We start from the raw sequence: 27,452 nt of genomic DNA on the forward strand, positions 1-27,452 counted from the left end.
ACCTGTTCAGGACACTGGGGTCTGTTGCTCTCGATGCTTATCAGCTTGCATGATATTTCTGTGGGAGAGTTTTTACTTTATTCCCTCAAACCCAACATATAAACTCATGCTGGAAATGTAACTCAGTTTGCATTACCCATATGTAGTTTAATAATCTTTACCCAGATGGAAGGCGCCAGAGGATGGGGTTATATACACACCTATCCACTCATATATACTCAGTGTCTTGCCTCGGATATTATTTCAAGTGAGTTTGGATAAGTCAGCAGAATTGCAGAGTGATAGACTATTTCTCAGTTTGCTTCTGTGTCCTCTGTGCCCTTTCAGAGTTCAAAAGGGAAGGCTAGGGGATACTTGCCACGCGTTCAAATGAGTCCGTGTGTATGATATGGAATCAACACTGCAACCATGAATGGTTTTGTCAAAATCTCAGTGAAGACGAAGTGAACAGGCATCATCTCTTCAACCAAATCATTTTATTTCCCATTTTCCCACCAAGACTCTTTTTTTCCTTTTATTACAAGGGGAAAGCAACACATTTTATTTCCTCTGACAAGTTCAAAACAAGCAAACTCCATCTTTGAGTAGGACTCTGGTGAGGCAGGAAGGAATGAGGAATCTGGGAGGTCCTCGTGGCTTACTCGCTGAAAGAAGGGAGCATAGCACGTTCGCTGACATCAGAGATGCTGAAGCCAGGTGGCCTGGTTCAAATCCCAGGTCATCTGCTTGTAGCTTGGTGACCTTTGGTAAGTTATGTACCTTTCTGTCTACTGTGCAGGGTGAACACTAGTGCCTGCCTCATGTGGCTGTTGTGAGGGCAGAGTGTTGTAGCGATGGGCGGAACACCAGACACCATCCCCATCAGGCATTCTAGAGTGTTCTCCTCTATATATCTCTCTGGCAGCTATTTGAGGGTGTTTTACTGTCACACGTTGTCTGATTCCTGGTTTCTGCTAATGTATTGCTCCTCTGAGTCCCAGTTATTCCTGTAACAGTGTCAACTCCAGACTGACTGACAGCTTTCCCCATACATATCTGATGCGTCTGGTTGAACTCACTATGCTGATTCAAAACGTAGGCCATAATGACTTCATCCAGAGTCACAACTTGGAAAATCAGAGTCAGACCCAACTTGTTCCCTAAAAATGGCATTAAATTTCCTCTGGTGACATTGAGAATTACCGCAATTGAAACCCAAGTATACCTGAAACTGCAGCGTGAATTCTGAATTTGGCTGATTTGGAAGTGAATAAATATTCACTTTTTAATAGCATGTTTCTTTCTCAGAATTTTCCACATATTTGAGAAATGAGAAATGGGCCTAACAGATATGAAAGCTTGGTTTTTTCTATTGTATTTTTCTTATTTTTTCCACTTAACAAATGTCAACTTCATGAGCCTTGTTAAATGTCCTGTAAGTCAAGGATTATGTTTTCCCTCATTTTTCATTCCCATTTATCTCATATTTCTTTTCTATCATCTCATTTGCTTGTCTCAGGACACAGAATTCCAAGCAAAAAAAGTCAGTATTGTATGACTTTGAAGAAGAAGTTCCTTTACTGAACTACTATGAATTCCTATGATGCTAGCAATATCTTTCATGTGATGAATGAATATGGTTTGCTTTTTTGGTTGTTGTTGTTTTTTCTCCAGTTTATTTTGAAAAAAACAGAATTTATTACCAGTGAACTAAAGCATGTTTGATTCAAAAGTGTGATAATCAAAACATCCTACTAATTTGTTTTTTTTGTCAACTACTTTGCTATTTCAATAGGAGATGTACCATCCTATTATGTGTTTCTTCAAACAGCATTGTAAAGGTAGTTTAACTTTTCTAAGACTGGAGTTTCTTGTGGGTTAGAAAGAAGGCAGTCCAGAACTGTGCACAGCGCTTAGCCCAGACCCAGCCAGAGGAGTGGGTGGAATCAGTTTCATCTTATAGGTGAGACAGACTTGAGCTACTGACATCCACCAATTGTCTGGCTGGGTGAGCGGGCGTCCCGTCCCACACATCTACTTTCTCAGCAGGCAGTGCTCTGCCCACTAGTCAGTGGCTGGTCACTCATGGCTTCTGTATCCCATTGTCCCTGCTTATTTCAGTCCCTGGACATCAGCCCGCTGGTTGCCTGCAGTGGCCTCTATGCCAGTCTCCTGTTCACCCACCATGCTCCTTTCCAGGCCTTGTATTCCCAGAGAGAGCTTTCTCAACTACTGATCCCACCACTCCAGCATCGTGCTTAACTCTTATGCATGGCTTTTTGAAGTTCAGGAAAAACATCTGAACTCCTTGGCATGGTTCATGAGGCCTGTCCTAAACTGCATGCCAACCCGGAAAGTCCCCCTCCGTTCCCCACCCCGGAGACTCAGGTCCTCACACAGACACACTTTCTTTCTATTCCAGGCCTTCGTAATGCCCGGTTCCTTCCCTTTCCGTGAACCCTCACCCCCCCACTGTCAGTTCCTTCACAATCGAGCTCAAGCCTGCTGCCCTGGGCAACTGCATCCCTAACCACACCTGGGCCAGGGCTCTTCAGCGCTCCCCAAACCACTGCAAGTCTCCCCCCAACAGCTCTTGCATAGCAGGGACTGCATCCCACCTGTGTACAGGGACCACCTCAGATGTCTGGCTGAAACATGGAGCTGAATCTGTTCACCTGATGATGTTAAAATCACTTGTATGTGTGTGAGTGTGCATGGGAGCAGTTCATGCGTAATTATGTCTGCGTTCATTTTTCTGTGGCTGCTGTAACAAGTGAACACAAACTCGCTGACTTAAAAGCAACAGAAATTTATTCGCTCACAGTTCTAGAGACCAAGAGTTCAAAATGATTTTTATGGAGCTAAAATCAAGGTGTCTCTGGGGCACACTCTCTCTGGAGGGTCTAGGGGAGAATATTCTCTTCCTTTTCTCGATTCTGACGGCTGCATCCCTCCAATCTCGGCCTCGGGATCACATTGCCTGTTCTTCAGTGTGTGTCAGATCTCCCCCTGCCGCCCTCATAAGGAAGCATTTGATTGTATTTAAGGTCCACCTGAATAATACAAGATAATTTCCGCATCTCAGGATCCTTAATTTAATCACACCTGCAAAGTTTTTTTGGGGGGGGATGGGGGGTGGTGGTGCTCTCTGTGCGGGCATGTGGGATCTTAGTTCCCCCACCAGGGATTGAACCTGCACCCCTTGCTCAGTGGAAGCATGGAGTCCTAGCCACCACACTGTCAGGGAAGTCCTTGAAAAGGTCTTTCTGCCCTACAAGGTAGCATTCATTGGTTCCAGGGAACAGCTTGTGAGTATCTTTTGCAGGGGCCATTATTCAAATCTACCGAAAGTGCCCCACCGCTAGACACACAAATTTGTGTTACTGGATGCTCCTCAGAGCCGTAGAGGTCAAAATCAAATTCCTTCACACAAGACTGGCAATTAGTTGCCAACTCTGGCTCATCAGATCCCAAGAGACCTATTGAGAACCAGTGGGAAGGGCGAAGGGGAACTGAGAGATGTCTATCTCAATTTATTGTAGAATTATAACAAAAATATCCATTTCCAATCAAAATATCTTACACATTGCATGTGTCAAAAAAATCACCAGCTCTCATTCTCATACTTGAAACACTTTTGGACTTGTTTACAAGACAGAGCTCTTTCTCATCAAAGACTTTAGTAATAGTTATAATATTCACCCTGACACATAAATAAACTGATTATACTATAGAAGAGAGACAAATTCTTGAAGAAATAAACAATGAAATCACACATTGCTGTTGAATGCTGAATTATTTATTTAAGTAAGTTCAAGCAGGTATTCATAAAGTTATGAGGCTGTTAAATATTAACTGGGAAATGAATATATCCATAATGTTCATTACATTCTCCCTTAACATTGTGGTAGTATTATAAAGAATGTTTCTTGAATAGAAGTGTATCATCCTGTTACACATTTTGTGTAAAATAAGAGAGAAATGTAACTGCCCAAGTATATACCAGAAAAAAAATTTTTATGTTCATTTCTCTCAGCTGCAAATTAAAATTTATGGAACTAATGCTGCATAAGGCTTCTAAATAGAGTTTTCCATATATTTTGTCATCTGGCAAATCGATCAATAAGTTCTGAAGTTGCAGTAAAGTCAGTCTTTGGAGTGGTAGGGTGCATCTCAGGAAGCAAGCGTCGATAACATGAATAATACATAAATTCTGAGTGGTGCGGTGAGTATAAAGTAATTCCCCAATAGGGATGCATAATCTGGGCTTAATAAGTACTTCAGTGAGTCTAGTGACACATTCTAACTCAGAACCGCGGAGAAAAGGAATTGGGAATGAAGTATTGTTTGCTTTCATGAAATTAGTTTCAGAAACAAAGAGAAACTAAATATTGGTGGAAAAACTAAAAACAAATATCCATAGATTTACATGTATGTTGACTATTAAGATCACAGCTCATGTAGAATGCCTTCATTAGGACTTAGCTAGAATGTACAATAATAGGACCCAAACTGATTAACCCAGTACAAGTGACCTTATGTTTCAAGCGAGAGAAACCTAACACACACGATCACACATGTAACACAAAAATATTCTTTACCATCAATAAAATAAAAGTCTAAGCCAAGCAAAGAATTCCAGGGGTCTACATCTTTATTGGCTGCATCTTCATGCTGTGGTTGCTGGAGTCTTTTTCTCCATCTGTTTCCTGTTGCCTCAGAATAACAACCTTGGTCCTTCATGTTATTTGTGAGATGCAGTCCCTTTTGAATCCCTTAACTGTATTCCTAAATGAAATCTTGTATGACTGGGAAACTTATTCCTGTACTAGGACCAGAATTGTGTCTCTTCAACTTTCCAAATGGATCTAAGATGCAATTGCCACTAGTCAAGTGCCCTATGTAAGAATGCTTTGGTCAAAGCCATACTACAAATTTAGCACTGTGAAGACATTTCCAAGACAATGTTAATTACACAAAGTTGTTTATCCTTCCAGTCGAGTAAGGTCCTACAGAGCATCCCACGGCAATATGCTGCTCCTATATTTTTTAATTTTTATTTTGCAAAACCTCTTGTCATTGTCCTGTGAAGTCTTCAAGTAGTGTTAAAAAGCTCATCTTGGTCTGATACTTTTCATGACTATATATAATCAATTTATCCCTTTCAGGGTACTTCTTTGCATGTGCAGAAAAAATGTTATATTAGCTACAGTGTCTACTGTTGATCCGATTGTGATGTATCTATTTAATTTCTAGTGAACATCACAGTTTTTGTTGAACATTACAAATATTGTGATGTTTGAATTGCATCATCTGTGTGATGGAAGATGTAATTGTATGTTTGAAAATACGGCATTCGAAGCAATAGTTTTCAAACATTTGGGAAATACTTAATTAGGGAGCTGGTCCTTGAGATGTCAACCCACTGTGATGGCAACACTTTCATCCCTTGATTGACTTTGAACTGGGTTCTTTATATACAAATACTTTAGCAAGTTTATGTATATAGTCATTTCTCCAGTAATTAGATTTTTATCCCTACATTTAGGCTAACAAATTGGACAATATGCCATTTTTCAAACTGATCCCTCTTGGAACCATGAAAATAATTTCTTTGAAACCAAAAGCAGCTGCTCTTACTAGCCGTACCTTCCAGCGACACTTTCATTGATGGCAACGTGTGGGAATTGTAACAGTTGTTTGGTGCCTTACTGTCTGAGAATCATAATTCTAAATATTATACCAGATATTATCATGTCCTTTGATATTGGCCTCCTTCCTAATGCACTTTTTTTTTTTTTTAACAAAATCATCTAGTGGGGCTCATTGATGTTCAGGAGCAGGGTTAATAGAACGCATCTTCTGTTGCTTTGGTTTTCCCCATCTTCAGCTTCATTCCAAGCACTTTAAATAGCTTTTCAAAAATGCTTGTTTCCTTAGAACCAAATATGCTTCCTGAAGCCCCAGAATTCTATAGATGTTACGGGATTTTATGCATTGCATATGTTTTAATTCTATGATTTAAAAATTAGTTACATTAATGAATACCAGATACAGAATTTTAAGGCTTTGGCAACCCTCAATGAAATAACTTTTATTATAATATTACCTGGGTAACCTGGTTCATTGTAGAGCATGGAACACATTGTCTGCTACCACTTCAGATTTTATTCCAAATTAACTGCGTTTCAAAGGTGACTTCTTATTACTACTTAATTGGTATAAATCAGTGTTATTTCAAAAGTCAGCAACTGAAACAAAATACAGAAATGATTGGATACTGAGAATGCTATGACTGTATGGCCAAGTGACCGTACATTTTTCTAATGATTTAAGGCCATCGTCTTGTATTATATTTATAACATGAAGTAGGTAAATACCGTTTTTGCGTTCTTTTATATGAGATTATGCATAAGAATTTAATTAATGAAGTGAATTTTCTGCAGCAAAAGTGTGGAAATCCGTGCTCTAGTGGATTCTGCACCCACCTAGACGTTGCCCTTCCAATTGTCAGAGCGCATGGAAGGGTGTGGAAGAGCAATCCTTGAGGGACATTGACCACCGAAGTACAGGGCATGGTAGTCTTGCCCAGCCAGCTTGACGGCTCCAAAGCCCCACCTGTCCCTTCCCCTTGGGGGCACCATCAGGGCACCTGGAGCCACTTCCAAGGCTGCAGGTATAGAGCATGCTGTACCCATCCATTTATTCAGCAAGTGGACTGTTGAACAACCGAGTTCCTGTGTGTGAAGCATTGTTCTAGGTACTGGGGACATAGACGTGAACCAGGAGGACGAGATGCATGTCCAGGTGGAAGTCACCTTCTAGTGGGGGTTGGGGAGAGTGATTGCCGTTCTACATGCGTAGCTATATAGGCCTGGGTGAGGAGGTAACGCTTGAGCAAAGACATGCAGGAGCCACAGGCATTAGCCAGGTGGGGGATCCCAGAAAATGTGACTAGCTGGTACACACAACGCAGGGAACTCATCTGCATTGTATGAGGATCAGAACAGATTGGGGGGAGGGGAGGGTACTAGGAAATCAGCCGGAGAGAAAACAAGCAGTGAGATCTGGTGGAACATTCCAGAAGGTTTTGGCTTTTACTCCAGGTGAATGAAGGGCCCCTGGAGGGCGGTGGCAGAGAGGGGATGGCATCTCAACATCCGTTTTAAAAGCACAGCATTGCTGCTGTGTCAAGAGCAGACTGTGTTCTCATATTCAAGATGTGTAATTTCACAAAATCAGCCTGAGGTTTGTATATCATACCCTGGCCATACAGTTGTTAACTGTAGCATTTCATTAGATAAACCATGTCCCCTTTAAAATCAATACTAGGACCATGAGCGGGTCCAGAGGCTTTAAAGATGAATATATTCCATGACAGGGGAATTGATGGCTTTTTTGATTAATTAATATTTACTGAATGACTACAGCTCTGAACTTAGATGTGCACAAACTTCTGTGCTTTAGGTATATACTTTTCTAAATCGTGGGAAAATGAAGTAAAGAAACTGTGACAATCAGTGATGAAGGTTGCTTACTTTGACAATTTCAGGGAGGGAGTGTGGTTTAGAGCCCAGGCTTCCCTCTAAGTTACCAAATTTGAATCTTGGTGCCCCACCAAGCACCTAGCACTGTGGTTAGCTCATAACCAAAGTTTGGTAAATTGTTTTCAGTGTTTTGCTAAGATTTGGAAGCTAATTTGCAGCAGAAGAGTGGTCCTCATTAGTGTGCTATCAATTGTCCGTTTTGGAATTTCTTTGGTCATGATGTCTAGCTGGCTGTACTGTGTTGCAGGGGGTCCCTCCAGAATTCATGTTCACCCTTATTATCAGAATGTGACCTATTTAGGAAACAGAGTCTTTGCACATGTAATTAGTGAAGATAAGGTTTTACCAGATCGAATGGGCCCTAATTCAAAGGCCGGTGTTTTCATAAGCAGAGAGACATTTGGACAGAGACACACAGGGGAAACACCATGTGACGACAGAGGCAAGGACTGGAGTGATGATTCTATGAGCCAAGGAAGGTCAAGGCTGGCCAGCAGCCACCAGAGGCCGGGAGAGGCCCAGAAGGGATTCTCCCTTGGAGACTCCAGAAGGGGTCAGCTCTGGCTGATTGCAGACTTCTACCCTAGGGAACTGTGAGAAAACAAATTTGCATTGTTTAGAGCAGCCCATTTTGCAGTGCTCTGTTACAACAGCCCTGGGAATCTAATACATTGTCCACTTAATTTAAAAACAACAACAAAACAAAAATTAAAAACAGCCCTCAATTTTAAAAGCCTGATTCTAAAACAAAAAGTCCCAATAAGCATTTCACAAGTTGGAAGCTCCACCAGGCAGTGATCAAAGGAAGTTTGAGTTGGTGATTTTTTTCTGAAAGAAAATCTTGGGCTTTGATATAAGGATTTAAAAAATAATTATAACACATTTTTATGGGACTCTCTGAGGTTCAGATGTTTCTCTAATGTTGGATGACTTCAGTTTCCTAAGAATCAGAAAACAGCAGTTAGAAGATATGACAAAAGTCCCCTTCCAATTCTGCGATTTGGAGGCCGCCAGTAAGAATGAAATGGACTGGCCTATATTTGCCATGGACATAAGTGCAGGTGTATAGCAACTTGATATTAAAAATGAAAAATTACACTTAATGCCCACTAAGGAGTAAAGGCAGAGAAGCAAGTTGGACAAATCCTACCAAAGTGATTCAACTCTGTACCCCTTAATGTCCTCAGTGCACACCATTCCATCTCACATGGCACATGGGTTTTTTGATTGGTTTTGGTTTGGTTTTTGGCCGCAATGCACGGCATGCGGGATCTTAGTTCCCCAACCAGGGATCTAACCCATGCCCCCCTGCAGTGGAAGCTCAGAGTCCTAAGCACTGGACTGCCAGGGAATTTCCAAGTGCCACTTGTTTTGAACCTGTCCGGTGTGACTACTAAAAGTAATTAGCTAAAATGCCTCTGCCCAAAGATAACTAGATTGACACTTGCTTCAGGTCACATAAAAATCACAATTGTTTCAACGTCCAACTCGTTTGTGTCCTGCTTCTCTTTTGAACGCATACAGCCTCATGTTCCCTGGCAATTTGTTTGTAATCGCCATGACAATTTAACATTCTACGGCATTTCACAGAAATCCATGACATAAGAATATGAATGCAAACATATAAAAAAAGCCCTCAGGTGGTTGTTAATTTTTGGCACTGTGTAATTAAACTAGTTTTTTTTTTAATGTTATCTTTTGCCAGTATCTAATTAGCAAAGCCATCTGCTGAAAGAGTACTGGCCCATCTGCCTAGAATGTTGTTCTCTTCATTTTTGTGAAAAGTATCTGCCTTTCTGGTCCCTGTCTAATTAACTTCTCTCGCTGCAGAATGTGATAATACACAGCTTTGTTTATATACCTCCGAGAACTGTGGATTTATACGCATGTAACTCGATCATAAAAGGAGCCAATCTTCTTTTCTTTCTCACATCTGATTTATTCCTGAGATCACAGCTCTGCTTATCATAACCTGAGCACGTGTGTGCTTGTGACAGGGAGGTGTGTACTGTATCATGAAACAATAGGCGCTTCCGTACATCCCCAGGGTTTTGGCAGATATAAAATGATTTTCTGTAAACCTATTCGCTTTCCTTTTAGGTCTGCCCATAGCACTGTCAATTCCTGAAGGATGGTGATGTTGTACGTTCCAGTGTCCCACTGGATTTTGAGATGAACGTGGCTACTGTTAGAATGAAAGTGACCACTGATACGTTTTCAGATTTTAGCGTGCTATAGTCTAGGCTGATGGAAGTCACTTACGTTTTATTGTAAATGAATATCTGATGTGTACAAATCTTATCTGTATGTGTGGTTTCCTTCTATCACTCATGATCTCTCTTGCACTTAGTAGGTATTTAATGAATATTTATTAAATGAGAGAATGGTACATGTGTATGAAGCAACACTTCTGCAAGTTGTTGAACAGCACAGATGTTATTTCTATTTACAGACAAAAAAGCTGTGCCACAGATAGGACTGTTTGTGTCTTTTAAAATGTAAATGTCTCAAACTCATTGCCTTTGGATAGCCAAGCACCCACATTATCACAGCTACATGTCTGCTGTTGAAAAATGTAACGAAGACTAAATACAGAATGGAGTAGAGGATTAAGACTCCTTTTCTCTACTGGGCTCTCGCGCGATAGAAAAAGGCAAGCAATGACAAAAATTAAAGATTGAAAAGAAACAATCTTATTGAAAATAAGATTGTGAGTGTTGCACTGAGATCTGAAATGTAGAATGCAGAATGCCTTAGCCTTTGTTTTGACTGTCATAAAGATAGGTTTGGGTGGGTAGAAAAGTGTCTTAGAAGGAAGTCAACCAGGAAGATGGCTTTGTAAAGCAGTAGTGGGATTTCTTCCAAAATTTTGATGCATGAAAGAATAACAGTGAATCTCCATTGAGAATAGAACAAGAAGGCTTGATTAAAGAAGTTTAATTGGTTAGAATAAATCTTGTGCAATAAAGAAAGTTGTGACCAGATTAAAACTTAATCTAATTCAAACAGGATAACTGAGTAATTTTGGGAAATCTGGTACTGCAGAGTTCGATTGATATGCATATTTCTCTCCAGTGAAAGTCTTTTTTTTTGTTTGTTTTTTGTTTCATTGCTGCCATGTGGTCAAATAGGTAAAGTCTAGTTCACTGAGTGAACAGAATGCTAGGGGATTGGTCTGGAACCCCCAATTTTAAGCCAATCTGTAGAAGACACATTTTCCCACTATATTCTTTGTCAAATTCTGTGCTATCCAATCACATGTGTTCAACCCTGCAATAGGTAGTTCAATTCCATTTTTAATGTAATTTCCCTTTATCCTGTCTTCTAATCAGGTCGAAAGCGAATCAACAGAAAAGCTATACAATCACAGTCTTCAATTAATTCTGGATTTGAATATTATTGGAAAGTTGATATACTGTAATAAAAATTCCTCAGGAAAGTAATTTTGCTATGTTTAATAACTGCCTTCAGAAAAATCTGTAATATTTTTCCTATTTTCTGTTGGTCTAATAAACTTGTGTGAGCAGTTGCCCTTCCCAGGTAAACTAGATGAAGTAGTGAAATATTTTTGAGAACTCTCACATTTTTTGTCCATTACTATCCCCTTCCAATCCTTGGCCAATGTTTATCTTGAAAATGCAAAGGTTACTTGGACATCAGGCAGACTTGGGAAGCTGGTTGTTTGCCATTTCAGCAGAAGGATTTGAAGAATTTTGATGGCATTTGATAAATATCCTTCTTGTAACTCTGGGACTAACTCTGCTCCTTGCAGCTCTTAAGTTTACTGAAGAGAGCATTACTATTTAACTTTCAACAAAATCATTAGACCAATGAGAGCCACTAGGAATGCCTCTTTATCTAAAGCATTTCACTGAATAATTTTCCTAGTAATTACAGAGCATGAATTCCTCTTTGTGATGTATAACTCTAAATCCTCTTGATGATATAAAATCCAAGTTTTAATGGGGTCTACTCTGCTAAAGAATATATCAATGTATCAATTCTGTCTTCAGTTTAAGGAAGGGCAAAGGCACGGATATCTTTATTTAAATAAAACCAACAGAACGAGCTTTTATACAGAGATCTGCTGAAGGAAAGCTCCAGTAACAGCAATGCACTTGTTTTATTTGTGCTGCATAGAATATATAATTATGCAACTGTATGTGAGGCTCTTATCTCTTCTCTGGAGGTGTCATCACTTCTCATAAAAGTATCTGTCATTCTGCTATGGAATTCAAGTCATTTGTTTGCATTAGATGCTAATTAGCTGTAACCTATTGTTGCCATTAAACATTATGAACAGGAAAACATCACAGAAGAAATAACAAATTCTCTTATCAGATGTTGGCAGGGACAAAAATCTCTAAGTCTGCTTGGGGGAGAATGGTTACAGTGTTGCTTCTGTTTGAAAGGCACTGAAGTGGTTCTCTCTAGAACACTTTTCTTACAGATTCATTTTTTCCAAGTAAGATAAGATATGCAAGATGCAGTGTTTTATGTTTTAATCTCTCTTATGTAACATTCTTTACAGAACAGTAGATATTAGATAATGGTGTAAATATGACTTTGTAATTCTCCACAATTTAGGGGAATTAGAAAAAACAAAACAAAACCCTTCTTTCTAGAAGAGCGAAGCCATTATTCTCTTTTGTAATACTTGACATTAGTATTTTTTGGCTTAGTTTATTATGCAACAGTAATCCAAACTAACAACAAATTGTCCCTCACTTCAATATTTTTTTTCTGATAATAATTTAACTGGTTCTTCAGAAATCCTGAATTCTTCAGAAATCCAACTCTAATAGTAAGATAGAACATAATTGTAATAACAGATGGACAGAATGAAGAAAACATTTTTGCCCTATGAAAGTCCACACTTCCATAAAATTATAGAAAACATAAATATCTCAGATGCTTAAATCTATTCAAAATATGATTCACAGTCTCAACATATCAGCCACTAATGTTACCAGGAATCATTTCTTCCTATGAAGTGAGTGTTGTGAATTATCTTAACTAATCACAGGTCCATTTGCGAGTTAGCATCAGATGTGAAAGAGTGCATAAAAAAATGATCAACAAGAGTTAGATTTGGAAAGTGAGGAAAAAAATTTAAAAGTCGTGGCTCTAAGTATTTAGTTAGAGCTAATAACACCATGAAAATTACTGGCATTGGGAGGAAGTAGTAGATGGGCTTTTGTATGAGCTGTTTATTGTATTGACTATTCATCATGTATGTGTGTGTTTGGGGAGTGAGGAGATACAAAATCATTCTTGCTTCATTATATGTGAATATTGATAAATGGCAGACAATTAAAATAAAATATACATGTCTAAATGAGGATTTAGATCATTTTGTTCCAAGGCTTCTCTTTTCAGCATCCTATGAATCTAATCTGTGATTTCACTGAAGTGGGTGTTTCTGTAATCAATGAAGCAGTCACCAACTCATGGTGTGTGCTTCCCTTACAGTGACTAGTTTTAAATCACATTATTGCTGCGTAAATGAAAATACGTAGGGGGTGAGTCCTTTAAAATGTTTGAATTTGAAAGCTCAATATAAGCCCACGTGACTGAATGTCATGTTTTTGATGTGTATCCTCTGTTAGTGTGAAAATGTTGGTGCCATGGTGTGCCCACCTTACGTAATCTGGTTACTGATGCTTTATTATTTTTTTCCCTTTTATTCAGTCAGAGTCCTAATAATCATTGTTATCTTGTGTTTGCTGCAGGCTGTGGAGTGGGAGTGTGATGAAGCAACCAAGAAGGCCTGTTACAGCAAAGGCAAGTCCCAGGTAAGGAGGGCGTTGTTATGGGCCGTCGTCACCGTTTTGAAGGACTGCATATAGAATGCTTTAATATGAAATCTATTCCTGATTATGATGCCATGGAAACTGAAAAAAGAAGCAAGATTCAAAATATATACACAGTGAATTCACAAGGTTTTAACATTGAAGCAAGACTAACAACAGTCAGTTGTTAGGATTCAGAACATATGATCAGATCTCATTTGCCCTCCCAATCGTTAGAATAAGATAAGAAATTAATTGGTTATGATGTCATTTAGAAAGAAATGGGCTTAAATTTTGAAAATACTATTTTAATTCCCCCCAGTAATACCTTACAGCTGACTCCAGAAAGTAACTATATGAAAAATATAATTATTATATCAAAAATGATTTGAGACTTTTTGTAATTCATCTTAACATGTCTTTACAATAAGCTCTCTCTCTCTTGATATGAAAATCTACATGACCAAGTTCCTAAGGAAAGAGCAGATTATAGCTAAGGTTGGAAATGAATTTCTATTTTTTTTTAAGAACTTTTATTGAGATACAGTTAACAGACAATAAACTGCATATATTAAGAGTGTACAACTTGGTATCCCAATCTCCCAATTCATTCCCCCCCAACCCTCCCTGCTTTCCCCACTTGGTGTCCATATGTTTGTTCTCTACATCTGGGTCTCTATTTCCGCCTTGCAAACCAGTTGATTTGTACCATTTTTCTATAGTCTGCATATATGTGTTAATATACAATATTTGTTTCTCTCTTTCTGACTCACTTCACTGTGTATGACAGTCTCTAGGTCCAACCATGTCTCTACAAATGTCCCAGTTTCATTGCTTTTTACAGCTGAGTAATATTCCATCGTATATATGTACCACATCTTTTTTATCCATTCATCTGTTGACGGACATTTAGGTTGTTTCCATGTCCTGGCTATTGTAAATAGTGCCGCAGTGAACATTGGAGTGCATGTGTCTTTTTGAATTATGGTGTTCTCTGGGTATATGCCCAGCAGTGAGATTGCTGGGTCATATGGTAACTCTGTTTTTAGTTTTGCAAGGAACCCGCATACTGTTCTCCATAGTGGCTGTGTCCATTTACATTCCCACCAACAGTGCAAGAGCGTTCGCTCTTCTCCACACCCTCTCCAGCATTTACTGTTTGTCGATTTGCCAATGATGCCCATTCTCACCGGTGTGAGGTGATACCTCATTGTCGTTTTGATTTGCATTTCTCTAATAATTAGTGATGTTGAGCAGCTTTTCATGTGCCTGTTGGCCATCCGTATGTCTTCTTGGGAGAAATACCTATTTAGGTCTTCTGCCCATTTTTTGATTGAGTTGTTTGTTTTTTTGATATTGAGTTGGATGAACTGTTCATATATTTCAGAGATTAATCCTTTGTTGATCAGTTTGCAAATATTTTCTCCCATTCTGAGGGTTGTCTTTTCGTCTTGCTTATAGTTTCCTTTGCTGTGCAGAAGCTTTGAAGTTTCATTAGGTCCCACTTATTTATTTTTATTTCCATTACTCTAGGGGGTGGATCAAAAAAGATCTTGCTGTTATTTACGTCAAAGAGTGGTCTTCCTATGTTTTCCACTAGGAGTTTTATAGTGTCTGGCCTTACATTTAGGTCTTTAATCCATTTGGAGTTATTTTTGTGTATGGTATAAGGGAGTGCTCTAATTTCATTCTTTTCCATGTAGCTGTCCAGTTTTCCCAGTACCACTTTTTGAAGAGGCTGCCTTTTCTCCATTGTATATCCTTGGCTCCTTTGTCATAGATTAGTTGACCGTAGTTTATCTCTGGGCTTTCTATCCTGTTCCGTTGATCTATATTTCTGTGTTTGTGCCAGTACCATACTGTCTTGATCACTGTAGCCTTGTAGTATAGCCTGAAGTCAGGAAGCCTGATTCCACCAACTCCATCTTTCCTTCTCAAGATTGCTTTGGCTATTCGGGGTCTTTTGTGTTTCCATGCAAATCGTAAAATTTCTTGTTCTAGTTCTGTGAAAAATGCCATTGGTAATTTGATGGGGATTGCATTGCATCTGTAAATTGCTTTGGGTAGGATAGTCATTTTCACAATATTGATTCTTCCAATCCAAGAACATGGTATGTCCCTTCACCTGTTTGTGTCGTCTTTGATTTCTTTCATTAGTGTCTTATAGTTTTGTGAGTACAGGTCTTTTACCTCCTTGGTGAGGTTTATTCCTAGGTATTTTATTCTTGTTGTTGCTATGGTGAATGGGATTGTTTCCTTAATTTCTCCTTCTGATCTTTCATTGTTAGTGTATAGAGATGCAAGAGATTTCTGTGTGTTAATTTTGTATCTTGCAACTGTACCAAATTCATTGAATAGCTCAAGTAGTTTTCTGGTGGCATCTTTAGGATTTTCTATGTATAATATCATGTCATCTGTGAACAGTGACAGTTTTACTTCTTTTCCAATTTGGATTCCTTTTATTTCTTTCTCTTCTCTGATTGCTGTGGCAAGGACTTCCAAAACTATGTTGAATAGTAGTGGCGAGAGTGGACATCCTTGTCTTGTTCCTGATCTTAGAGGGAATGCTTCCATTTTTCACCATTGAGAATGATGTTGGCTGTGGGCTTGTCATATGTGGCCTTTATTATGTTGAGGTAGGTTCCCTCTATGCCCACCTTCTGGAGAGTTTTTATCATAAATGGGTGTTGAATTTTGTCAAAAGCTTGAGATGATCATGTAGCTTTTATCCTTCAATTTGATAATATGGTGTATCACATTGATTGATTTGTGTATATTAAAGAATCCTTGCATTCCAGGGATAAACTCCACTTGATCATGGTGTATGATCCTTTTAATGTGTTGTTGGATTCTGTTGGCTAGTATTTTGTTGAGGATTTTTGCATCTAAATTCATCAGTGATATTGGTCTGTAATTTTCTTGTTTTGTAGTATCTTTGTCTGTTTTTGGTATTAGGGTGATGGTGGCCTCATAAAGTGAGTTTGGTAGTTTTCCTTCCTTGCAATTTTTTGGAAGAGCTTGAGAAGGATGGCTGTTAGTGCTTCTCTATATGTTTCATAAAATTCACCTGTGAATCCATCTGGTCCTGGACTTTTGATTGTTGGAAGATTTTTAATCACAGTTTCAATGTCATTGCTTGTGATTGATCTGTTCATATTTTCTGTGTCTTCCTGATTCAGCCTTGGAAGGTTATACCTTTCTAAGAATCTGTCCATTTCATCCAGGTTGTCCATTTTATTGGCATATAGTTGCTTGTAGTAGTCTCTTATGGTGCTTTTTATTTCTGCGGTGTCTGTTGCAACTTCTCCTGTTTCATTTCTAATTTTGTTGATTTGAGTCCTCTCCCTCTTTTTCTTGATGAGTCTTGCTAGAGGTTTATCGATTTTATTTATCTTCTCAAAGAACCAGCTTTTAGTTTTATTGATTTTTGCTGTTGTTTTCTTTGTCTCTATTTCATTTATTTCTGCTCTGATCTTTATGATTTCTTTCCATCTACTAACTTTGGGTTTTGTGTGCTCTTCTTTCTTTAGTTTCTTTAGGTGTAAGCTTAGATTGTTTATTTGGAATGTTTCTTGTTTCTTGAGGTAGGACTGTATTGCTATAAACTTCCCTCTTAGAACTGCCTTTGCTGCATCCCATAGGTTTTGGATCATTGTGTTTTCATTGTGATTTGTCTCTAGGTATTTTTTGATTTCCTCTTTGATTTCTTCAGTTATCTCTTGGTCATTTAGTAGCATATTGTTTAGCCTCCATGTATTTGTGTTTTTTACAGTCTTTTTCCTGTAATTGATTTCTAACCTCATAACATTGTGGTCAGAAAAGATGCTTGATACGATTTCAATTTTCTTGAATTTACCAAGGCTTGATTTATGACCCAAAATGTGATCTATCCTGGAGAATGTTCCATGTGCACTTAAGAAGAACGTGTAATCTGCTGTTTTGGGATGTAATGTCCTGTAGATCTCTATTAAATCAAGCTGATTTATTGTGTCATTTAAAGCTTGTGTTTCCTTAATTTTCTGTCTGGATGATCTGTCCATTGGTGTAAGTGGGGTATTAAAGTCCCCCACTATTATTGTGTTTTTGTTGATTTCCTCTTTCATAGTTGTTACCATTTGCCTTATGTATTGAGGTGATGCTACATTGGGTGTGATCTCTTCTTCTTGGATTGATCCCTTGATCTTTATGTAGTGTCCTTTCTTCTCTCTTGTAACATTTTTTATTTTAAAGTCTATTTTATCTGATATGAGTATCACTACTCCACTTTTCTTTTGATTTCCATTTGCATGGAATATCTTTTTCCATCCCCTCATTTTCCATCTGTATGTGTCCCTAGGTCTGAAGTGGGTCTCTTGTAGACAGCATATATATGGGTCTTGTTTTTGTATCCATTCAGCCAATCTGTGTCTTTTGGTTAGTACATTTAGTCCATTGACATTCAAGGTAATTATTGATATGTATGTTCCTATTACCATTTTCTTAGTTGTTTTGTTTTTGTTTTTGTAGCTCCTTTTCTTCTCTTATATTTCCTATTTAGAGAAGTTCCTTGAGCATTTGTTGTAGGGCTGCTTTGGTGGTGCTGAATTCTCTTAGCTGTTGCTTCTCTGTAAAACTTTTGATTTCTCTGTCGAATCTGAATGAGATCCTTGCTGGGTAGAGTATTCTTGGTTGTAGGTTCTTCCCTTTCATCACTTGAAATATATCATGCCACTCCCTTCTGGCTTGCAGAGTTTCTGCTGAGAAATCAGCTGTTACCCTTATGAGAGTTCCCTTGTATGTTATTTGTCATTTTTCCCTTGTTACTTTTAATAACTTTTCTCTGTCTTTAATTTTTGTCAATTTGACTACTTTGTGTCTTGGTGTGTTTCTCCTTGGGTTTATCCTGCCTGGGACTCTCTGTGCTTCCTAGACTTGGGTAGCTGTTTCCTTTCCCATGTTAGGGAAGTTTTCAACTATAATCTCTTCCAGTATTTTCTCGGGTCCTTTCTCTCTCTCTTCTCCTTCTGGGACCCCTATATTGCGAATGTTGGTGAGTTTAATGTTGTCCCAGAGGTCTCTTAGGCTGTCTTCAGTTCTTTTCATTCTTTTTTCTTTATTCTTTTCCACATCAGTGATTATCACCATTCTGTCTTCCAGGTCACTTATTTGCCCTTCTGCCTCAGTTAATCTGCTATTGGTTCCTTCTAGTGTATTTTTCATTTCTGTTATTGTGTTGCATATCTCTGTTTGTTTGCTCTTTAATTCTTCTAGGTCTTTGGTAAACTTTCCTTCCAACTTTTTGATCTTTGCATCCAGTCTTTTTTCAAAGTCCTGGATCATCTTCACCATCATTATTCTGAATTCTTTTTCTGGAAGGGTGCCTATCTCCTCTTCATTTCGTTGTTTTTCTGGGGTTTCATCTTGTCCCTTCATCTGGTACAAAATCTTTTGCCTTTTCATTTTCTCCATCTTTCTGTGGCTGTGGTTTTCAGTTCCACAAGACGAAATACTGTTGATACTGCTTGATACTACTGTCTGCCCTCTTGTGGAGGAAGCTATCTAGGAGGCTTGTGCGTGCTTCCTGTTAGGAGGGACTGGTGGTGGGTTGGGCTGGGTGGGCAGAGCTCATTAAGACTTCAATCTGCTTCTCTGCCAGTGGGTGGGGCTGTGTTCACACCCTGTTGGTCATTTGGCCTGAGGCCACCTAGCACTGGAGCTTACAGGCTCTTTGGTGGGGCTAATGGTGGACTCTGGGAGGGCTCATGCCAATGAGCACTTCCCAGAACCCCTGGCACCAGTGCCCTCATCTCCTTGGTGAGCCACAGCTGCCCCCCACCTCTGCAGGCAACCCTCCAACACCAGCAGGTAGGTCTGGTTCAGTCTTCTATGGGGTCACTGCTCCTTCCCCCTGGGTCCTGGTGAGCACGCTTTTTTGTGTGCCCTCCAAGAGTGGAGTCTCTGTTTCCCCCAGTCCTTTGGAGGTCCTGCAATCAAATCCCACTGGCTTTCAAAGTCTGATTCACTGAGGATTCCTCCTCCCGTTTCTGGACTCTCAGGTTGGGAAGCCTGACATGGGACTCAGAACCCTCACTTTAGTGGGTGCCCTTCTGCAGTATAACTGTTCTCCAGTTTGTGAGTCACCCACCCAGCATTTATGGGATTTGATTTTAACGCGATTGAGCCCCTCCTACCATCTCATTGCAGCTTCTCCTTTGTCTCTGGATGTGTGGTGTCTTTTTTGGTGAGTTCCAGTGCCTTTCTGTCAATGATTGTTCAGCAGTTAATTGTAATTCCGGTTCTCTTGGAAGAGGGAGTGAGCGCATGTCCTCCTGCTCCACCATCTGGATCCTCTCCCTCAGAAATGCATTTCTTGAGCTACTGTGCACTTTGCAGGCCTACTATCACACAATTGGTGGGCTCAGTAAGAGACACGAGGCTTTTTTCAGAGGAAGTCTTTGTTTCTGAGGCAATCCCACTGGATCATCTTGAGGAATCTCTTCTGCAGCTGGTGCATAAGCTCATTATGTCTCATCCTGCTAGTGATCATCTTATTTTATTGGAATGTGGGCCTTTCTGATGTGAATCACACTTTGGGTTACAGAATAAAGCAGACACACAGAGAGCAGCAAAGAGGGCTCCCTGTACAAAGCATGGTCCCAAGGCCAAGAGCTTGGGGAAAAACACAGCAAAGGGAGAGGACAGTGGTAACAGATCCTCACGACACCTGTGTTTGTCCAAGACTATTATGCACTTTATTTTACCCAATTTCATTGCCTGTTTCTTTTTCATTTAACTCAACAATTTTGAGAGTCAGACACGGAGGCAGGTCTCAGTCATTAGGTTTCCCGAAACTGAGTAAAGAACTGGAAAGAAGGAAGAAGAGAAGGAAGGAAATGCGATTCTAGCTAGAGAAACACTTGGAGACATTAACAAAAGCAGAAATTGATGAAGGCTATTTACTGAAAGATATTTAACCTCAGAAAGTACCTCTGAGATAAACGATCAGAGACACAAGAAGATTTAAAGGCGGCACCCAGTTCAAAAGATTCAGAAATATTGTCTCTTAAAATACTCCCCCAAATAAATAAATCAGTATATAGTAAATTTATTTACCTCTGTAACAAATTCAGTAGAATTTTTGTAAATTATGTATGAAGCTTTTGAATAGGGGCTTCCTATATGGTTTCCTGTCCTCCCTGTAATGCTTATACATTTGAGGGTAGATTCCTGCACTTTCGCTCCTTGGAGCACAGGAAAGTCTTCCAGTAAGAACCCCTGTAGTGAGCAGTGAACGGTGGGGAATCGGATCTGCCTGGGGGTGAGGGTGGGAAAAAATGACTTTCTTTCTTTCTTCCAGCAAGATCCCCCGGTGGGACACATTGCCCTTTCTTTCCATGGTTCTCATGCCAACACTGTCCCCTTTGTCTGATGACATAGGTGACCCCAGCGTCCCTGTGCACCTTCTGATGGCCTCTTTCTGCCCATGCTTTCATCTCCCTTTTACGTATCCTCTTTTCTCTTGTTGCTCTTCTTGTCTTCATCTTCCTCTGATCCTTTAGATCTTCCTCCTCCTCTTCTTCTTGCAGGGGCTGTGATACACCTATAAGCAGCACCATTCAGTTTTGGGAAACTCAGCCAAAATCTTTGTTGACACTGCCTGTCTTAAGGCCTGTCTGGGAACATATGTAGTTGGTAGCCCTGGGCAAGGGGAGAGATGGCTGGGTCTCCCTGCCATTCCAGTGCCCCATCCTAACTGTCCCCCACCCACCTTGCCCTCCCCCTCCCTGCCTCCCTCAGCCCTCTCCCTGGACCTGTGTGTCCCCTGCCCTCGGGATTCCTGCCTGACCCATCCCACCTCACACAGCATCACTTCTCAGTAGCCATATGTATTTCCCGGTCAGGCTGCATGTTCATTATCCAGCCCCCTCCCCTGAACGGGTAGCTGGGCCACAGGGATTGTTGTTGAGCCTGTGGAGGCCGTTTAACTCCACTCCACTAAGGCGTGAACAGACACGTGAGCCTTCATCTGGGTTTTGCCCTCGTCATTCCTGATGTCGGGGGCGGATCCCTCCTTGTTGCAGAGTCTGTCCTGTTCTTTGGCGGATGTTTAGCAGGGCCCTGGCCTCTACCCTCTGCATAACTGGTCATTCCTCTCACCCACCATGACAACCCAAATAACCAAAAGTGTCTCCAGACATCACCGGACAGTGACTTGGGTGGAAATCCCGGCTGTAATTCCAAAGGTGGTATTATTGTATTGACAACTTTTACGTCGTCTATCTTGAATTTTGCTCTCCCCGTGAGTACTTTCATATTTCACCTAGATCACATTTATTTATTTATTTCATGGACTTTAAAAAAATCACAGGGAATCCCCTTCGTCTCTATGGACTTCAGTCTCCCATGTGTTAAAGGAAAACATTTAATTACTGAATTTAGCCAAGGTTACTCCCGCTGATAGTCTGTGAGTCTATAATTTTAAAACAATCCATATGGTAGTCTTATACTGGTAGATTATTACTCCTTGGGGTGAGAAGTTGCTTCTGCTGAATCAAAATTGTCCCATATTTTTCCTTAAGCTGTGATCATTGGTTGTTTGATGCTTAGAAATTAAACGAGTAAAAACCAGAGAACACACAGGAAAGGCCATCTTTCATGCCTTCTAGGAACTCACAGAAAGGACAGGTCATTATTATACATAACTGAGGTTTCCTGATACACAGAAGGAAAATGAGCAGAACAAACATGGTCAAAGAAAATCATACCTTTAAGTTCCACATGTTTCTGGTTTTAATGGGCTAAGAACAATGGCAAACCTCAGTAATTATACACTGATTCAAACTGCGTTTGTGGATGGAATTCTTTTTTAAGATGAGTGTATTAAGAGAGATGAAGATGAATTTCAAAGTGCCAGGACTGGGAGAGAGAGAAATGGCATATTATTTTAGGTTGCATGAAGTACACTGATAAACTCACAGACAATTTTGAACAACCTATGCTCGGTTGAGATAGAATTTTGTTTTGTAGCAGAACCACGTGCAGTGAAGTTCACGTGCACAAAATGATGTGATAGGTCTATGAAGACATCAGCCTAGGCAGTGCTGCTGGGCTGGTCCAGGGGTGGTGAGACCAGAGGGACATCCAGGGCTGTTTATTTTCTTTTACTAGTTCCTTTCTCTTATTTAGCATCTCCGTTGCTTCTTTAAAGTGGCACCAGGTGCAGTAGCCATCAGAGACCTGAGCCCAGCTGCTGAAACACAGAAGGGAAGGAAATAAACGGCTCCAAAAGGCTAGCCCCTGAATTCAGAACTCACGCAACCCTAGTTTCCCAGTTCTGACAGTTCCAGGGGCCAAATCAGAAAACATTTTCACAGGGTCCATTTGACGAAAATGTAACATCTATTTGGGAGAGTGGAATTCAGATGTTCCTAGTTGCCCTGAGTTTAGAAATAAGAATTCAATTATTTTTTATTTTTGTCAGCGCTATAGTAATATGACAACTTTTACACACAGATGGACAGAATTTCCCTTCTCCCCGAAATAAAAAGAATAATGCAAAATGTGACATCTCAAAAATGAGAAAAATGCCAACCATTTTGACTGAACTCATTTTTTCCTGCCCTAAGAAAAGCAGTCTGTGCTTCTGCACATAATGCCTTTTACTGCAGAGGCAAGAATGTGGAGGGTGGAGGAGGGGGCTGGGCCTGCGGGGGCGGTACTGCCTGGCCTGCAGTCCTCTGGGGAGAGCATTTCTCCAGGGGCTGCAGAGCAGGCAAGAAGAGAGAGAGCACATTTCCTGGTGTTCCCATGTGCTTCCCGGACCGATGAGCATCATTTCATGTTCAGCGCGTTAAAATGACTATTTAGGGAATTGGGGTCAAGAAAACATTGCCAGAACGTTGATTTGGGCCTGTGTAGCAGAGGAGGGAGGATGGTGAGCTTTGAATTCTATTTTACTTAAAATTCTTAGCTCACTTGGGAGAAAGGGGGTGACTTGTCCTGAAATGACTTAAACATTCCATCCGTGAAAAAAAGAGGGGGAAATCTGTGTTGTTCATGGATTCAGAAAGGTTTTATAATAAAGTCTGTTGTCTTTAGTTATTTTTGAAACTTCATTATAAAAATTGGCTTCTAGAAGTATTTAAATGTGTTTTACACAAATATTATTTTAAATGTAAATAGTCAATTCTCTTGTGATCTAACAAGAGCTCCTTGTCTTCTTGGGGTTATTATGTCTAAGCCAAAGCCCTTCCCACCATGACCTTTAGGAACTTTACAAAGGAAACACAACTGATTATTAAGGGAATGAAAGAGCTCCTTTATGCACATGTTATACTTTATAATTTTCAAAAGATTCTTATTTGTGATCTCATTTCAGCATTTTTAACACCAAGTTCCTCGAATGATTTTGCTAGTTAGTGGGAGAGTTTTGATTAGAATCCAGTGCTCTGTGTGTATTGTTCTTCCTGCTGTAATCTGCGGTCCTGCTTCCCAGGTTGTCAAATTCTGCTCACAAACAGGTAAACACCAGAGAAGAAAAACACGACGCCATCCCACCTGGGAACCAGGTGACGTAGGGGGTGAAAACATTTTCATCCAAAGTGCCAGTATTTGGAAAGCTATGAGTTAATCAGTGCAGGCGACACACTATAAAGTTTCCTTTATTCTGTATATTTGGTCCAAAAATGAACGATTCTTGAAGATTAGATACTAAACAACCTGTGTGGATTACACATACCGAATTTTGGTTTATAAAAGTGAGGTTCCCTAGCAAGTCACCCTTAGACTCAGCTCAGTTGAAAATAGTCTCATTATGTAAATAAATATATAATATACTCTATTAATACACTTATATAAGATACTATTTTAATATATATTCATATGCATGTGTATCTGTACATTTATGTTTATAGATATACATATAAATTCTATATTTATATATCTAAATATGGATATAATAGTTATGTTTATATACTTATATAAATGCTTCTGTAACATGTATGCATATATATTCATATGGAATATATATATGTCTCATACACATGTATATATATATCTTACATATGTGTATATGTATCTTATATATGTGTGTGTATGTGTGTGTGTGTATATATATATAAAATCTGATTGGATGGTACGGCTTTTCAAGATCCACCTGGTAATCATGATTTTGCTTGTATACATTCCGCCTAAAAGGTGCATGCAATTACTATAAATTGCTGTTCTCCACTTTGGATACTCACAAAGGTATTGCATCATTCAGGAAGACACACTGCTGTCAGTGGAGATGCCGTAATTCACGTAAAGGCTGTAGGGTGCAGCCCTCCTCCTCCTCCTCCCTCAGATTGATGGGTGGGCGATGGGCTGGGTTGTTCATCAAGCAGAACACCTGTTTGGGAAATAAATATGATGAAGTGCTGTAGGGAAAACCCAGTTATTTCATGAGGAAAATGGTCCCAAAACACGTGCTTTCCCTGCTGTGGCCGGGGCCTTATGTCCTTGAGATCAAGTGGGCATCTGCCCATCTCATCTAAAAGCTCTTTGGGTGAGTCAGCTATCAGTTCAAGCAGGAATTGCTTCAAAGTCAAGGACAGGCTGACCCACCTGCGGGATCTCAGGCACAAGGGGGTTATTCTGATGTTCAAGTGCTATTATCGAAGTGTGGTAGATCAGTCTCATTATAACAACAGAAACCCTGTGCTGGCAGGCTCCCTGGAGCCTTGGGAATGTGCACTGTAACTTCTTGGAAAACTAGAATTCCTTAAATCCCCTTGTGCCATTTTCAAACTATAGTAATGGGATAAAAGAAACAAATTCTCAGGTGAGATTCTTACCAGGGGCATTTAGATGAGCTCATTTAAAAGATAAACCTAGAGTAGAAACTCCTAAAGGGACTTCTACATTATAACTATATTTTAAAACAGGTGGTCTAAGCAGTACTTCTAGCAAGTTCAGATAACCCGTGAAAAGCCCTCACCCGTAGCAGAGACTGACCAAGCGATTTCCTGTAGATTTTCCGGAGCAGAATCTGGATTTGGGGATCAGCGTCATGAGGAAACTCAGTATCACAGGGCCCGGCACTCGGTCCTTTTCCTGTCATTCTTAATTCTGACTCTCTGATTCTTAAGTTTATCCTCTGCTCAAAAGCAAAACACTTCTGCTTTCTTCCTTCTTGTTTTTACATTCTGTTTTGCTTGGACTTGCCCAGAAAGAAAGAAAGAAAGAAGAAGGAAAGAAAGAAAGAAAGAAAAAGAAAGAAAGAAAGGAAGGAAGGAAGGAAGGAAGGAAGGAAGGAAGGAAGGAAAAGAAAGAGAGAGAGAGAGGGAGGGAGAGAAGAAGGGAGGGGGGAGCAAAGAGAAAGAAAAATAAAGTTGCTTTTTTCAATGTGTTCATTTGTTTAGGATTCACATTCAGTCTGCTTCTAGGTAGACTCAGTTGAGCAGTTTGCGAATTACCCATGAGGGAACCTTTATGGGAGTGAAAGAGGAAGGGGCTGAGCTGAGCTGACCCAGACTGTTGGGTGAATGAGTTCAGCTCTGGCCAGTTAAGAAGAAGCAAAAAGGAGCACCCCACTTCCAGTGGGTCCTCCTGTTGGACACAGTGGGTGAGCAGACCTCGTCCAGCCTCACTGGGGGTGAGACAGAACTCCTCCTCCCCATCCTCCTCCCTGTTCCCTCCGACCTTCCATGCTGGGCTCACCTAGAGCATTACCTTCGTCAGATGCCATTTACTATAAGCAACTATGGCTTTCATAGGGCTGGGGCTGCCTGCATCCTCTTAGAAAAAGACAGCACAGCCTTCCATGTCCGATTGTCCTGTTTCCTGACATTTACCTGCTTCCCTCCCTACATCCTCACTCAACTTGGGGTAGCCAGTCGGTGTGGGGGTCACACACGGCACAGGTAACCCTTCCCAGCGGGTACAGCCTTCTCAGAGTAAAGTGTATTCTTGTGATTTCCAGAACATACTTTGTGAATTCTCTGTTCTAATTGTTTTGTTTTGTTTTTTTCTTTTTGTTTGTTTGTTTTTAAGAACTTTTATTGAGATATAATTGACATACAATAAACGGCATGTATTTAAAGCGTATAATTTGATATTTTTTCTTATTAGTAATGTATATATGGCAATCCCAATCTCCCACTGAATTTTTTTAAAGAGTTTTTTGATGTGGACCATTTTTTTAAAGTCATTATAGAATTTGTTACAATATTGCTTCTGTTTTATGTTTTGGGTTTTTGGCCACGAGGCGCGTGGGATCCTAGCTGCCCTACCAGTGATCGAACCCACACCCCCTGCATTGGAAGGCAAAATCTTAACCACTGGACCACCACGGAAGTCCCTCTCTGTTCTAATTGAAATACTATTGTGCCCGCCCTCATTTACTTTTTAACCAGTTGGATTTGACCCTCTCCTGGGACACAAGTCAGTATCCTGGTTATCACTTCCCCAACCATTCTTCAAGTTGTCCATTAAGTTCATGATGGGCCTTCAGGAAGGTCAGTGACCTACACTCCTATCTTCACTTTGTTGTTCTTTTGGGAGATTTAGATAAACACCACATTTGTTATCATGATTGTTTCTCTTCCCATAATTGATTAGAGGCCTTTGCTTTTTCTTCACCGGCTCTGTAGGACCCAGCCACGCGATCACGTCTTTTCAATGGGGATGATTCTCTTGGAATAACCTACCCTTGGCCAAGTTCACAGCGATGTGACTGCCTCTAGCGCATTTCTACCTGTGTCAATCTCCTGCTTTAAAAAATCGAAACACAAACATTCTTTTACATTTTGACTCATTCTTGAAAGAGCTCTCAAAGCAGCAATAGAAAACAAAATCCCCACATCTCTCCAGCATTTGTAATTTTCTCTCATTCCTTATCATAGTGTCATTGGTGTGTCTGTTTTGTCCGTTCCGGCCTTCAAGAGCAGTCTCAGCCCTGCATTCCCGGAGATGCCTTTCTGGAGTGCCCTTAGATGCGATTGGGTCTGGTGTTTCCACCCAGGCCTTGATACTGTCTCTGCAAACTCGTGCCCCTCTGCTCTCGGGCTGCGCGCCCCTCCGCTCTCTGGGGCTGCGCGCCCCTGCTCTGTGTTCTCCGAGCGAGAGCTCCCTGAGCCCGGGAAGGGGTAACGATGTGCCTTTCTGAAGGCTGGTT

The 27,452-nt window shown here is 40.2% G+C and overlaps 1 protein-coding gene across 10 annotated transcripts in view; it reads left to right on the top strand.

Annotated features, from left to right (window-relative positions):
- Positions 1–27,452, top strand: part of SEMA5A (semaphorin 5A) — a 482,622-nt gene that overhangs the window by 286,597 nt on the left and 168,573 nt on the right. For all 10 annotated transcript variants that reach the window (XM_057709296.1, XM_057709288.1, XM_057709292.1 and 7 more), the window contains one exon: positions 13,259–13,321. In XM_057709296.1, coding sequence (XP_057565279.1) covers positions 13,259–13,321 — 63 coding nt within the window. The remainder of the gene's footprint in view (positions 1–13,258; positions 13,322–27,452) is intronic.

Source organism: Hippopotamus amphibius, chromosome 15 (genome assembly GCF_030028045.1).
Source record: "Hippopotamus amphibius kiboko isolate mHipAmp2 chromosome 15, mHipAmp2.hap2, whole genome shotgun sequence".
Taxonomy (NCBI): Eukaryota; Metazoa; Chordata; class Mammalia; order Artiodactyla; family Hippopotamidae; genus Hippopotamus; species Hippopotamus amphibius.